The sequence below is a fragment of the Lipotes vexillifer genome, unplaced genomic scaffold (genome assembly GCF_000442215.2).
Source record: "Lipotes vexillifer unplaced genomic scaffold, Lipotes_vexillifer_v1.1 scaffold395, whole genome shotgun sequence".
NCBI classification, from domain to species: Eukaryota; Metazoa; Chordata; class Mammalia; order Artiodactyla; family Lipotidae; genus Lipotes; species Lipotes vexillifer.
This window is the reverse complement of record NW_006797390.1, coordinates 9,327,040-9,343,000: the sequence shown is the minus strand read 5'-3', so window position 1 is coordinate 9,343,000 and position 15,961 is coordinate 9,327,040. Positions and strand designations below refer to the sequence as shown.

Sequence of the window (15,961 nt, the reverse complement as noted above, 5' to 3'; positions counted from 1 at the left end):
GCTGGGGAAAAAACCCCTACAAAACTATATTTAGTTGATTATACTATAGTCTATATGAGCTAATGTGTTCTAATGTATCACATAAAAGTGTATTTGGAAATAATAGAAGAAAGTAAAGTCTGTACTATTATATAATATTCAAGGTAAAACACTCACAGCTTTTAAGAAATTTGTAATGCCACATTTACTGAATCACGTTTATGCTATACAATGATACCGAACAATCCCTTGAACTATCAGAAAGCTATGTCAGAAAAGGCTTTTCCCCAATATCTACTGCTCAATAGTAAGCCACCTTCTCAAAGTATTAATGAGGTTTATTTATATAGTTAAAATTCTAATATTGTTTAAATACTAATATTTTACTAGTTATTGTTTTATAATCTAGTAAGTCTTCGTTTAGATACTTAATGCTTTGTTAACTATGGTTTTATATTTCTGAGTATTTAAACCTTTAATTTGATCATTGTTGTGTATACTTTTAATGAAACATGGGGGACCTGCCTGGTGGTCCAGTGGGTAAGACTCTGTGCTCCCAATGCAGGCGGCCCAGGCTCGATCCCTGGTTGGGGAACTAGATCCTGTATGCATGCCACAACTAAAAAGTCCGCGTGCCACAACTAAGATCCCACATGCCGCAAGACCTGGTGCAGCCTAAATAAATAAATAAATATTTAATGAAACATGGAACATATTTTATTATAAAGGGGAAAGTACTAAATACTTCACTGTTTATATCTAGAGAGTTTAAAGCCTGAGATAAGAAAGCTATCATTAAACAACAAATTCAAGAGATGCTCAAACTGGTTTTCCACTGAAAGAAGACCTGTGAAAATATATTAGGCAGGTATGCAGATTGGTTGTCTCCATCCTTGCCATTCTCACCGCACATCACATCTGAAGCACCCGGATGGGTCATCAAATGAGAAATGTAGCATTACACCCTGAGAGCACTGGAAACACTGGTCTTCACATTTACATTTTCCCTCTCTCCCTCTCCCAGCCCTGCAGCATGTTATTCACATGGTTTTAATGCTACATAAACATTCACAGTCTCATGCCTATTTGCTTCGGATGCTGTGTGCCAAGCTGTAACGAGATGTTTCTTTTGTTATCTGTATACAGCTGCTTGCTTTAAATTAGTGGATTCTCAAATAGCTTCCCCTGCATGTCTAAAATACAAATACTGAATGTTAAAGGAAGGAAGGAAGGGAGAGGGAGTAGCTACATTAATTTCACACAGAGCAGATTTCAGAGCAAGGAAACTGATCAGGGATGAAGAGGGGTGTAACATAACGATAAGGGGTTAAACCTCCAAGAAGATGTAATAGTCTTTGATATGTACACACCTAACCAAGAGCTGCAAGAGAACAGATGAATCCACCAAGACAACGGGAGACTTCAACACCCTCCATCAGAAATGGACAGATCCAGCAGGCAGGCAGGCAGCGGGATACAATGGACACCTACAGACTCCACTGCCGTCCAACCGCAGCAGGGTACACCTTCTTCCCAAGCTCATATGGAACATTCACCTACAGACCCAATTCTGGGACATGAAACATACCTTAACAAATTTAAAAGAACAGAATTATACCACGCCTGCTCTCAAACTGCAATGGAATGCAACTAGAAATCAATAACAGAAAGACAGCCAGAAAATCCTCAAGTACTTGGAGATTAAACAATATATTTCTAAATAACACAAGGGTCGAAGACTAAACCTCAAGAGAAATTTAAAAAATCTTTTGAAGTAAATTAAAATACAACTTATTAAAATTTGTGTGAGACAGTGAAAGCAGCGCTTAAGTGGAAAGTTACAGCACTGAATGCATATATTAGAAAAGAAGAAAGATCGAAAATCAATCATCTAAGCCTCCACCTTAGGAAACTAGAAAAAGCAGAGTAAATTAAATCCAAAGTAAGCAGAAGAAAAGATAATAATAAAAAAAGAGCAGAAATCAATGAAATTGAAAACAGGAAATCAATAGAGAAAATCAACAAAACCAAAAACTGGTTCTTTGAGAAAATAAATAAAATTAATAAGCCTCGGGATTTCCCTGGTGGTGCAGTGGTTAAGCATCCCCCTGCCAATGCAGGGGACATGGGTTCAAGCCCTGGTCCAGGAAGATCCCACATGCCGCGGAGCAACTAAGCCCGTGCACCACAACTACTGAGCCTGCGCTCTAGAGCCCGTGAGCCACAACTACTGAACCCGCAAGCCACAACTATTGAAACCTGCGTGCCTAGAGCCCGTGCTCCGCAACAAGAGAAGCTACCGCAATAAGAAGTACATGCACCACAATGAAGAGCAGCCCCCGCTCGCCACAACTAGAGAAAGCCCACACGCAGCAACGAAGCCCCAACACGGTGAAAAATAAGAATAAAGTAAAATAAAATAAAAAAGGAACTACAGACCCACACATTGCATAGACTTAAAGACAGGCTATTTTTGAGACATTTGGAAATTTGAATGCTAACAGGATATTTGATGATATGAAGAAATTATTTTTAATTTTTTTTGTGATGTGGCAATGGTATTGTGATTTAAAATAAAAAAAGAACCTTTATTTTTCAGAGACACATAGTGAAATCTTTACAGATAAAATTATAGGATGTCTGGTTTTGCTTCAAAATACTACTGTATTAAGAAGGGAAGTGATTAGGATGTGAATAAAGCATAACTGGCAGTAAATTAATGACTGCTAGGACTAAGTGATGGGGGTTCATTATACTCTCATGTCTGTTTCCATATATATACAAAATTCTCCAAAAGAAAACTTTTTTAAAAAGTAAGTAGTGTAAGAGAATTAAAAAAATTAAAATCCACTGTACCTTCCTCCAAAAAAAAAGAAAATATGTTGGCTCTATGCCAACAAATCTGAAAGTTTAGGGATAATATTCCAGAAAGATTATCAAAAGCTGACAAGAAAAAACAGAAACCTTCCCTCAAAGAAAATACCAGGTGGTTTTGAAGGAATGTTATAGGAAGCAAGGCACAGATGATCTGAGTCTCATACAAACTGTTCCAGAGCACAGAAAAGGAGGAACAATTCTTCCCAACTCTAAATTCTTTTAAGAAGCCAGCACACCCTTAAAACTGAAACCAAACAAGAAAAAGTACAGGCCAACCTCACTCACCGGGACTGATACAACTAAGTGGTGGAACGATTAAAGGAAATTTAACTCACATTAACATCAGAAAAGACAAGGATGGATTCTAATACCAATTCTGTTAATATGGTGATGATTAGTGCAATACATTTTTTTAAAAAGACTCATCAAGGAAAAAAAATTGACATTATTCACACATGGTGTGATTTTCTATGTAGAAAACCCACAGGAGCCCAGAGATAATCAGAATAATAAGATAGTTGAATAAATATGCTGGATATAAAGTCAATGTGGAAAAGCCAACTTGACAAAGGAGCCACAGTCATGCACGATGTTAACACTAGGGGAAACTGGGTGAAGGGCATGTGGGGATGCTTTATCTTTGTAACTTTCTTGTAAATCTAAAATTATTCCTAAATAATCTTATTTTAATAAATAATTTTTTAAATTAATAAGTCTGACAATATTAAGTGTTGGGGAGGAGGTACAACAACAAAAATTCTCATATTTAAAAAGAAAAACTCTTATACGCTGTTGACAGAGGGCAAGCTGGAAACCACTGTGGAAAACACTTTGGCATCATCTTATAAATTAGAACATGTCTATACTCTTGGAACCAGAAATTCTACTCCCAAGTATATACCCAGAGAAACTCCTGCACATATGGATGAGACTCTTTCCAACAGCAAAAAGGAAGAAATGTCTACTGGCAAGCCTGTAGATAAATAAACTACAGATAAATTGTGACATATTTACACATGGAAACCAAACGCCCATCAACACATCAACTAGGATCATGTGTTCTCAAAGGGGATGAAGTCAAGGGTTAAAACTGGTCTGGGGATATGTGAGCAATCTTAGATATTACAAAGGCCTGTGGCCCTCCAAAAGGCCCCAGTACATAAACAGACTTATATCTGTGCTTTTAAAATTTCACGTGGGGAGGAAGGAGATGATAAGGATAAAAATGTCTAAAAAGGAAACTTAGGGGGGTGATAATGAAAAAAAAGTTGACAAACAATGACCTAAGTGAATCTTAAGAATACAACACTGGGGCTTCCCTGGTGGCGCAGTGGTTGAGAGTCCGCCTGCCGATGCAGGGGACACAGGTTCGTGCCCCGGTCTGGGAAGATGTAGCGGCTGGGCCCGTGAGCCATGGCCGCTGAGCCTGCACGTCCGGAGCCTGTGCTCCGCAACGGGAGAGGCCACAACAGTGAGAGGCCCGCGTACCACAGAAAAAAAAGAATACAACACTGAATGAAAACAGCAAGTTACAGAAGAATACATAAGATACTATTTACATAAAGTTCCAAACATACAAAATAATATACTGTCTAGGGATATATACATATTAAAACTATAATTCAGAATAGAAGTTGCCCTCGTGAAGTAGGTAGGAACATGTGGATATCTAGGAGGGGTATATAAGGAGACTCAAAAAAGTGTTGACTGTGTTCTTTTCTTCGACTGGGAGAGTAAATACATAGGTGTTCATTTATTATTCCTCACCTCTAAAGTGTAAGTATATAAAAGTTATTATATACTTTTTTTTGTTTGTTTGTTTTGTTTTATGTGGTACGCGGGCCTCTCACTGTTGTGGCCTCTCCCGTTGCAGAGCACAGGTTCCGGACGCGCAGGCCCAGCGGCCATGGCCCACGGGCGCAGCTGCTCCGCGGCATGTGGGATCTTCCCAGACCGGGGCACGAACCTGCGTCCCCTGCATCGGCAGGCGGACTCTCAACCACTGCGCCACCAGGGAAGCCCCTAAAAGTTATTATATACTTATTATATATTTTTTCTCAGTATATGTTATTATATACTTTTATATACTAAGTATATAGAAGTTATTTATACACTTTTTGCTGGTATGAAATGTGTCATAATTATAAGCACTTAAAAATACCACACATGGGGACTTCCCTGGTGGCACAGTGGTGAAGACTGCGCTTCCAATGCAGGGGGCCTGGGTTCGATCACTAGTCAGGGAACTAGATCCCACATGCATGCTGCAACTAAGAGTTCACATGCCACAACTAAGGAGCCCGCATGACACAACTAAGGAGCCCATGTGCCGCAACTAAGGAGCTGGCGAGCTGCAACTAAGAAGCCCACCTGCTGCAACTAAGACCCAGTGCAACCTAATAAATAAATAAATATTTTAAAAAAACACTTAAGAATTTAGGAGTAAAATCTTAATTTAACTTAAACTGCAATAGTCTTTCCATTGATCACCATCCAATCACAATATTAAATAACACTGTATAATAATGTTAATGATATTTAACCTATGCTTTTAAAAACAACCATGAGGGGCTTAATTTTATTTTTCTTTTAAGAAGATTAAAAAAAAAAAACAAAAAGAGCTTGAAAGCGCATACCCAGCCACCTTGCTGAATGATGTACTCGGCGGCATGGTCCTCCAGGAAAGTCACACCAAACTGCAGCAATGCACTCAAAGGTTCTTGACCACGTCTTGTCAACTCCAAAAGCATTTGCCGTAGCAAAATCAGAGGCACCAAAACCTTTAAGGCAAAGATGAGAGAGTAAAAAACAAACTGAAATTCTTACAGTTCATTTTATATGTTCAACTACTAGAAAATACACTCCAGTGCATCATAATGGAACTCCATTTTTATTATAATAAAGGAAATAAAATAGTGACCCCTACTAGAGTTTTTGAGAATAATGCATGTATGTTTTATACCACAGGGTGGTAGAAATATTATATGAAAACAACCGGGCCTGTGTGTGTGTGTGCACGTGCGCGTGTGTGTGTAACAACATATGTACAGGAAATTCACTGAAGCATTATTTATAATAGCAAAAGACCGGAAACAACCCAACAGACCAAATTTTGGCCATCCAGTAGAATATCAAGTAGTTGTTAAAAAGAATAAGATCGTCCACTGCCCAATTACCAAGATTTACTTTCAGTGAAAAAAGATAAAGGAGAGTATGTGCAATAATGGTACCATTATTAACATTATTGTTAACAGAACAAAACACTTACATACACGTTTGTATAACCCTATATTATTTCTGAAAAATACCTAAGAAACTGGTGATAGTGGTAGCCTAAAAAGAGGAAAACTAGGTAAGTGGTGACAAGGGTGGGAGAGTATTTTCAAGTGTATGTCTTCTGTACTTTGTGCATTTTGTACCATGGGCTTTTATTCTATTTGAAAACAAGAACTTTCAAAATTATGAGCTATCTTATACAAGTCATCAAAAACCAGAGGTGTTATTATCACTCCTAACAACCTTACGGCTCAATATTTTAAAATCATAAAAATTTATTTCGGATACTAACTAGAGTCCCTTTCTTTCCAAAAAAAACCCCTGCATACTGAAAAGAACTAAGTACTTTCAATTAACTATCTGCAGGCAGCCTCTTCTGTCTAAAACATCAAGAGGTCTCCACACAACTGGGAAGGACCGTGAAAGGAAATGAAACCAATTCCAGTTTCCTGTCACTGACCCGCCAAGGTCATAGCTGAGGGATTACAACACATTTCTGCAGAAGAGGACAAACAGAAAAGACAATGAGTTTATATCCTTACTAATATTCTTTGGTTTTTTTTTTTTTTTTTTTTTAAGTAAAAGCAGCCCTGAAGGAATCTCTATCAAAGTCTGAAAGAAAAATGCAAAAAACACACATCTTCACTTTTTGATATTCTAAAAGAACTCCAGCCCAAAATGCAGTAAAAACCCCTTCTTAGCACCAATGGAGGGGTATAGGGCTATAAAGAAGACTGTGTTAGGCTTTTTCTACAATCAGAAACCTGTAACACTTTTGAAAACAGAAATGAACACGGCTGTTCATCCAGCCTAGTATTCTGTCTCAGCTGGAGCAGGAGAGGAGCTTGTGAACCAGCCCTACAGACTCACAACACACCAGCTCCAAAGGCCTGGGACGTTCCATACCTCAAAACATTCTCTACGAACATGCATATTTTAAAGTTATTCACGTTTAAGCTCTATTACCTCTTAAAAAAATGAGTTGCAAATATTTCATACTTGCTATATAAAAATAATACTTATTTGTTCCAAATTTACCTCTTTCATGTATCAAATGTAGTTGCCCCCGTTTTACTATGTAATAATCTAGAGATAAATCTGTAGTCCTCTTTCACTACTGTCTTTAGTCCTTAACCGTATTCCCTCTCATCCACTATACTTTTTACGCTGAAATCTACTAATTTTTTAGTCTGTTCTTCACATAGCAATTCCTCCACTGCTTTTATCGTTTAAGTTATCCTTTCCTGGATCTTCTCCATCAATTCTGCATTTTATATCATGTGTACACCTGATATCTAAACCTAATCCATTGATTAGGTTTGAATGCCTTTGAAATATCTGCTTCAAAATAAAATTTAAGAGACAACCAGACATTATGTGTCACTCAGTGTGATGCCACAGGAAATAGAGACCACCACCACTGACATGGTCTTGCCACAAAGATTAAACCTGAATATGATCAGGCCTCTAGAGGAACCTACCAATGGAAAGGAGATACAGTCGGCCCTTGAACAGCATGGACCTGAACTGGAGGAACCACGGATACTGAGGGCTATCTATAAGTGATACACTGAGTTTTCCCAACAGTAACTACTACAGTACTGGGCTTCCATGGTGGCACAGTGGTTAAGAATCCGCCTGCCAATGCAGGAGACATGGGTTCAAGCCCTGGTCCAGGAAGATCCCACATGCTGCGGAGCAACCAAGCCCGTGCGCCACAACTACTGAGCCTGCGCTCCGGAGCCCGCTATCCACAACTACTGAAGCCCGCGTGCCTAGAGTCCGTGCTCCGCAGCAAGAGAAGCCACCGCAATGAGAAGCCCGCACACCGCAAGGAAGAGTAGCCCCGGCTCGCAGCAACTAGAGAAAGCTCATGCACAGCAATGAAGACCCAACGCAGCCTAAAATAAAAAATAAATTAATTAAAACAAAAACAAAAAAACTACAGTACTACCCCATCCGCAGTTTGGTGAATCCGCAGATGCAGAACTGCAGGTATGGAGGGATGCATGTATGAGGACAGGAGGGCCAACTTTAAGTTATATGAACATTTGCAGCTAGAGGGAGGGTCGGTGCCCCTAACCCCCGCATTGTTCAAGGGTCAGCTGTGCATGTTAGCTGGCATCTCAGTGATGCCGTCAATAAAATCCAGGAGGTAGAAAATTTAACAGAACAAATAATCTGTAAGTAATGAGAGAGAGAAAAAAAAAAAAAAAACCCAAGAGGAAGAGTAAGTCTGCAAATTAAGAGACTTAGGTCACATATTATGTGATCATATGTATATGAAATGCCCGGAACAAGCAAATTCCTAGAGACAGAGTCAAACCATATGGCCAGGGGCTGGAAGGAATAGGAAATGGGGAGTGACTACTCTAAGGTATGGGGTTTCTTTCAGGGAAGATAAAAATGTTCTGGAATTAGACAGTGGAGATGGCTGCACAACTCTGTGATTGTACTAAAAAACATTAAACTGTATATTTCAGAAGGGTAAATTTTATGGTATATGAATTATATTTCAAAAAAATCTTTAAAGACGAGACATATCAACCAAATACAATGCATGAGCCTTGTCTGGATCTCGATTCAAACAAATCAGCTGAGGAAAATACCTTTGTGAAACAACTGGGAAAAGGTGAATACTGAATAAACAGACTATGTGCTGATGTGAGAATGACTGTTCATATCTGAGGTGTAATCATGGTATTCTCAGTTGTTAAAAAAGGGATATAATTATCCTTGGAAATACATACTAATGTATGTATAAGGTGTGCTTCAAGGTAATCTAGGGGTACAGTGTGGGGAACAGATGAAACAAGACCAGACGCATACTGAAAGCCGCCGAGGCTGAGTGACGGACACGGGTTTGTTACAGTATTCGCTCCGCTTTGTGCATGCCTGACATTTTAATAATGAAAGATTTTAAAAGATGAGTGATGTAATATGCCAGTAAAACTTAACCAAGGCAGACAGTTCACTCCTCTCTGCTACCGTGTCTCTGAAGTCTGTTTATTACATGTGAGCACTGTGCCCTAACACTCTAGCCTTTCCCTTTAATGGCCATTCTCCTCTTTTTCTATAAGCAGTTAAGTTCACAGGAAAACCAATTCCCATGAGGAAAAATAAAAGAAAATTAAAGAATAATCTACAATTCTGAGATAACTACTATGGATTACTTAATGTTTTGGCACACACTCCAATTATTTTTCTTGGCATATACATACTATACAGCCTACATTTATACATGTACTTTAAAAAAATCATTCTATTAATATGGGTTTGTGACAGCTTTATTCCTCCACTTCTTTTGATCTATTTAAAGAGCATTATACCAAGATGCTTTTAAAATCCCTATACAGATGAACTGACATTCAGTTTGGAAACTTGGCATGCTTGTGGACATTTTTTTCATTTGAGTCTTATGTACCTACCAGATAGCCATATTCATATAATGATGCTATATCAGAATTCTGCAAACATTCATGCAAAACATAAAATGCAAAATATGGGCTAATTGCTTAAATAAGCCAATCTGATTCTAACTGGGGTGGAAAGAGGCATTTCAGTTTCCTATCATAATAAGCCAGGTTCTTTTTAGCCCTAAAGGACTTCGGAGGGTAATACTGGATTCATCAGAGCAAGCCATATTCTAATTGGCATGCTTCATTTACATGAGGTATTCAAGCCACAACCTTGGCAAGATGAAGCAGGGAATGGGAAAAAAGGATGGGTGAGGAGGGAGAGTAAAGACTGGCGTTTACTCCAGTTTTTTAGGATAAGCATAGGATGCGGGGCAGGGGGGGGGAAGGCAGGGAGATGTACGACAGTTGCTTGTGACAGTCCTAGACAAGGGAGATAGGAAAAGAACATAAAACAGGGAGAAGGCTCGTCACATCAGGTATCTAAGTATCTGCTGTTTGACGTACTAAGAAATGTATCATAGCCACGCTCATTGTTATCTATAAAACGAGAGGTTTGCTTGTTTTATTCCACGAAAGCGAATGAAACAGTCAGATATTTTAACAAATTTTTTACAGCTAAGTAACATACTAAAACTCCATAATAGTGACTATTTGGTAACAAGGTTCTATGTGCTAAATCTAACATAATAGCCACTGTTTACAGAGTGCTTACTATGGGGCCAGACACTGCACTAAAATAAGCACTGAACCACACATTATGTCACTCAGTTCTAATAAAACTTCTGAAGTTAGCAGTATCATCTCCACTTCACATATGTGAAAATTAAGAGTTCGAGTGCTTAATTTACCTGTCCAAAGATATGCATCTAGTCAGGGGCAAAGCTGATATTGAAACAAGTCCGATTACAGGCCTATGATGCTAATGATTATGCTATAATGCCTCCAAAGCCTGTATTAAGGTGAGTAAAAATAATATACATCAATTAGGTACATAAGGTCACACAGTCTGGCTCATAGTAGTGACAATTCTGAGTAGAGGTGGCAATTTATAAAAATAACTGTACTGCACTTTCTCATCCCTAGCACCACATCACTAAGGGCCAGACTTCCCCCTCAGTGAGCTGGACCACCCCATACCGCATCCCCGAGACTCGCCCCGGCAAGGTGACAAGTGGGTAATACAGCCTGAGACAATGGATCAGCAGCATGGTTCAGTGGAAGAACACTGAGGCTGGAATCAAAAGATCTCAGCTCCAGTGCTGGTTCCAAAATGTACGAGTCAAGGGGTCTTAAGCAAGTACTTTAACTTTTTTTTCCTGATTAATCACCTGACCTAACTAACTAGCTAACTAAACAACAAAACAAAAGTTAATAAAATTCATTCTGCCATCTCTGAGGGATGGCTGTAATGCTCAGATGGTACCCCTGTAAGAACCACAAGAAGCTGTGTCCCCAAAACATACTCACCTGTGAACAAATGACCACCTGGAGAGAAATGTCACATCTAAGGCAGAGAAATGAAGAGATCATGGGAAATTCAGGACAGATGGGAAGGCAGATGGCACAACTACGGAACATGTGGTTCTGCGCCAGCCTTAATCAGAAACACTGCATAACACAGCTGGATTTATGCATTAAACAACAAGCTCTAACAGTTTTCTCTTATACAATGCTATCAATCCCTCCTGTACTTTATCACTAACACACTAAAATCTTGTAAGAGAAAAGATAACTTGGTTTATACCTTATTCCAGCCGCTGGCATGAACTGTGGTCTCCAGTGTACATTCCCGATATGCCTGATATGTCAATGGCCTGTAGAGATTTTTTTTAAAAGTCTGTGTCACAAAGAAGGAAAATTCTAAATTTCCAGATAAATGAACATACAGTCACTACTTTGCTGTTGAACTTTTTGCTAAAGTAACACAGATTTTTCAACATATAGTTTTCTGTGAGACATGGCTTTTAACATTTGGTATGCATTTTTCTTTAAGCATTCTCTACAGGCTGAGATTTATGCTACCAGCTTGGGAAAGCAGTTTACAACATAAGAAGAGAAAAATATATAGTAACAAATTTTTTACAATTGCTTGAAACTTATCCAACAAGGCTTCTATGTTGCAGATAAATATAAACATTTGGGTTATTAATACAGAATCAAGTAATAACAAATAAAAATTATCTCATTAATAAAATTGAAAGAACAAGTTAAACTTTTTTAACAAGTTAAAGGCAAAAAATGTAAAATATTTAAAAATTAAAGAGACACTGTCACTGGAAGACTTTTCAAACTGGGGACATAAGTTGGAATAAGCAAGGTCAATAATGAGCTCTATTTTTAACCTGGAGTCTTGTGACACCCAACCCTGGGGCGAGGCTCTCCTGATTTTTCCTGTCGCACAGACACGCGTTTACTGAGGGGATGGATGTGAGTGCTGCACTCCCAGCGTGGGCCCATGTGCAAATTAACACCAACGACAAAAGACACTCCATAGCAACTTACACGTGAAGGCACCAAGGCTCTTGGACAACAGATTAGTAAAGATTTACCTCCCCCCTCTCCCCACCGCCTTTTGTTGGCAAAGAATTAACATATATGTAAAAAAGGAGAGGAGTCTTGCTTTTATAGGATTTTAAAATCCATTCCAAAGGCATTTTCTGCTCTGACCACCCCGGTCTGTGATCTCTTCAGCCTATGAATATTTAAGATTGATAACAGGTACACTTACTGGTAGCCTATTGCTATGTTTTATATTTTTATACATTTGTGTTTTATATTCTATTGCATACTAGGAAACTGAAGCTCAGAAAAGCTAAGAGACTGTCCCAAACCCACAGGGCTGCAAGCAGCAACAGAGGAATAGGAATTCACACCCAGTTAGTGCTGGCTCCAAAGGACACGCCGCTGCTCCTAGGATTTTGAAATGGGCCACGACCCACTGATGCCCCATGTAGCCAACGAGCATCTGGACCAGGGTAATGAGGTCCAATAATCCTCATTATTATTGAGGAACACACCACCAGACTGCAGAGACTCGCTAAAAATAAAGAACCTACGACATCTCACCAATAATTTTTATAATAAATACATGTTCCAACTATAATATTTTTAACACATTGAGTTAAATAAAATATATTTAAAATCTGTATTTAATATCTTTACGTGGCTGCTAGAAAATTTTTAATTACATACATGTGACCTGCATTTTATCTGCTGGACAGCGTGTGGCTCTAGATGTTTCAGAAAACAATTCTGATGACACAGGTATAGTTCTTTTCTGTAAGTCAATATAATGTAAACAGCACAGTGACACTGAAGGAGTTAAGATATGAGGGATGACCGTCTTAATAAGATGCTATGTGCGACCTTCCTGCTATCGCACTGCCATTAAAGTAAGCATAGAACTGTTTGAAGACCCGGGCGACACACTAGGTGGTTGTAACACAGGCCTGAAGCAGACACGCTACCATCTAACCTGCCTGTTGCTCCCTACAGCTCTGCTTGCATGCATCAGCCCCTTCATGTCCTCTCCTGAACTGCCTGCTGCGCTGTGCACCATGCCAGTCCTTACGCGGAGTCTGTCTATCAGGCTTAAGTACTTTAGCATCCTTCAGAATGAAACATGATTTGAAACATTATACGTACACACATATATGCACATAAAAGACCCAGCAGATTAAAACACTCAAAGGAAATCTTTTTCTTTCTTTTTTTTTTTTTGCGGTACGTGGGCCTCTCACTGCTGCGGCCTCTCCTGTTGCGGAGCACAGGCTCCGGACGCGCAGGCCCAGCAGCCATGGCTCACGGGCCCAGCCGCTCCGCGGCATGTGGGATCTTCCCGGACCGGGGCACGAACCCGCGTCCCCTGCATCGGCAGGCAGACTCTCAACCACTGCGCCACCAGGGAAGCCCTCAAAGGAAATCCTAAACGTAGAAAAATAAGTAGTTAAAAAATCAGCCCTATCTAATGAGCTACTTGAATTCAGCAAAGAAGAAAGGGGAGGGAAAAAACTTTTCTTTTCTTTCTTTCTTTTTTTTTTTTTGGCTGCACTGTGCAGCTCACAGAATCTTAGATCCCCCAACCAGGGATTGAACCTGTGCCCTCGGCAGTGAAATGGTGAAGTCCTAACCACTGGACTGCCAGGGAATTCCAGGGGAAAAACTTTTCAGATTGCTGGTGCTTGGCTGTATGCAGAGTTCAGGACTAGCTTTTCCCTCCTTTAACAAAACTGTTTGGGGGAATAAGTAGTATTTTCCACCTTAAAAATACTGCCATTGACCTGCATATACTTCAAGTTCATCAGCAGCTAACTTTTTGAAGTTGTTCAGCTTTGGGGGAAGACAAAACAAATATTCATCCAAGACTGTATTTTCAAATATAATTTACTTTGCAGTGAAAAGATCAATTTGTCCTGTAGATCATGAAAAGGACTCCAAATACATATACTAGAATACTGTTCTTCACATACACTGTACATATATAAAACTATAATGCTGTTCTTTGGAGAGCTCGTAATATCCCAAAAGTTGGAATGAACAGAGAAGCTAGGGCAGAGTGAAATGGCTTGACACAAATAGTCTGCGTCAAAGCTGGAGACCACTTTTTGCCTCATGCTTCTCAGGCACTTCACCCCCAGCCCCAGCTGCCTTTACCGGTTCTTTACGTTTGTATCGGCCAAAGAGTAGAGGCTCCTCACACCTAAGGTGAAGCTCAATGTACAAACTCCATGCAGGTGTGGCTGCTCTGGCGGAGAAGAGCGAGCGGGCCCGGCCACCGCCCCTCACCTCGCGGCGCTCTGAGAGCCACTGCTGCGCCTCCAGGTTTCCTGTCTCAGGCTTACTTCCCCACACCCAGAATCTTCTCTCCACGTTTATTTTTAAAGCTTCTACGTATGAAGTTAAGAAAATTCAAATATGATTTTCATTTCACTGTTTCTTATGTATAGCTGGGATTTTTACATTTGCTCATGTCACCAAAATATGCGGAAGCAAACTGAATCATCCTTAAACTCAAATTGCTTTCTTCTAACAAATGGTAACGTATAAGCTTTGCCTTTGTGAAAGGAAGGGATTACTTTACTACAACAGTAATTTGGCATCTGAATGTTGGCCCCTTAAGTGAAGGAACAGTCTTCACCTTGTTTTAATCGTCAATCTTCATTAAACCAAACATTTTTTAAAATTCACACCAATCTGTTAATGATTCTCATCAAAGAATTAAGGGAAGCAAATTTTTAAGGTTTACAATAAATGGCTTGGTTCTACTTAATATACTTTCATGATGAGCTTCGTGCCTTTGGCTTTAATAGCCAGCACAACAGCTAGGAAAGAAGTTCCCACAGTAGGAATGTGGCAGCAGTTCCACAGGTAGGTGTGCAACCCGAAAGTGTAGCAACATCCGGGACACCCCAAATACAGACACAATGTCAATCCCACAGTGCAATGAATAAAACCCCAGTCATTCAACTTACGCTGGTCACGAGGGATTGCTGGTAAAAAGTGCTCAGCACAAGTGAAACAGCTTGTGTTTACAACCGGTGAAAGCATTTGTTGAAACCTGACAGCCCAACAAGTAAATACAAACGGTCAAATTCATGCTGGAACAGTTAAATCACTGCTCAAAATGCAAACAGAGATGATTTGGGAAAGCAAAAAAAGAAAAAGTAGGGGCTTCCCCAGTGGCGCAGTGGTTGAGAGTCTGCCTGCTGATGCAGGGGATACGGGTTCGTGCCCCAGTCCGGGGAGGTCCCACGTGCCACAGAGCGGCTGGGCCCGTGAGCTGTGGCCGCTGGGCCTGCGCGTCCGGAGCCTGTGCTCTGCAACAGCAGAGGCCAGAACGGTGAGAGGCCCGCGTACCGCAAAAAAAAAAAAAAAAAAAAAAAAAAAAAAAAAGAAAAAGTGAAGTAAGTGAGAAAAGAAGTGACACTGTTCACCTAAAACAGAGGCTTAAGAGTGCAGAGGCCGTGGGGACTCACCGGCTGAGGAGTGTCTGCAAGGCCCCGAGCAGAGGCGCCCTCAGCTCCTGCGACGCCTTCTCCCCGAGGTGAGCCAAGCAGTCCTCTACGGAGCTGTCGGGGTTTGCGGGGCTGAACACGGGCGAAGTGTGGCGGTCGAAGCCTGTGCTGGCGAAGGCTGAAGATGACAGAAGGAAAACCCAAGTTAATGAGCAATGTCAGAAGCTGTGCTGTAAAAGCTCAGGGGGTGGGCTTCCCTGGTGGCGCAGTGCTTGGGAGTCCGCCTGCCGATGCAGGAGATGCGGGTTCGTGCCCCGTTTCGGGAGGATCCCACATGCCGCGGAGCGGCTGGGCCCGTGAGCCATGGCCGCTGGGCCTGCGCGTCCGGAGCCTGTGCTCCGCAAATGGGAGAGGCCACAACAGTGAGAGGCCCGCATAACGCAAGAAAAAAAAAAA

The 15,961-nt window shown here is 40.5% G+C and overlaps 1 protein-coding gene across 1 annotated transcript in view; it reads right to left on the bottom strand.

The window, feature by feature from the left end:
- Nucleotides 1–15,961, bottom strand: part of BCL2L13 (BCL2 like 13) — a 53,426-nt gene that overhangs the window by 8,580 nt on the left and 28,885 nt on the right. The window contains exons 3-5 of the mRNA XM_007469525.1: nt 15,527–15,683; nt 11,296–11,365; nt 5,493–5,636 (exon numbers count right to left, since the gene is read on the bottom strand). Of these exons, the coding sequence (XP_007469587.1) occupies nt 5,493–5,636; nt 11,296–11,365; nt 15,527–15,683 (371 nt within the window). The remainder of the gene's footprint in view (nt 1–5,492; nt 5,637–11,295; nt 11,366–15,526; nt 15,684–15,961) is intronic.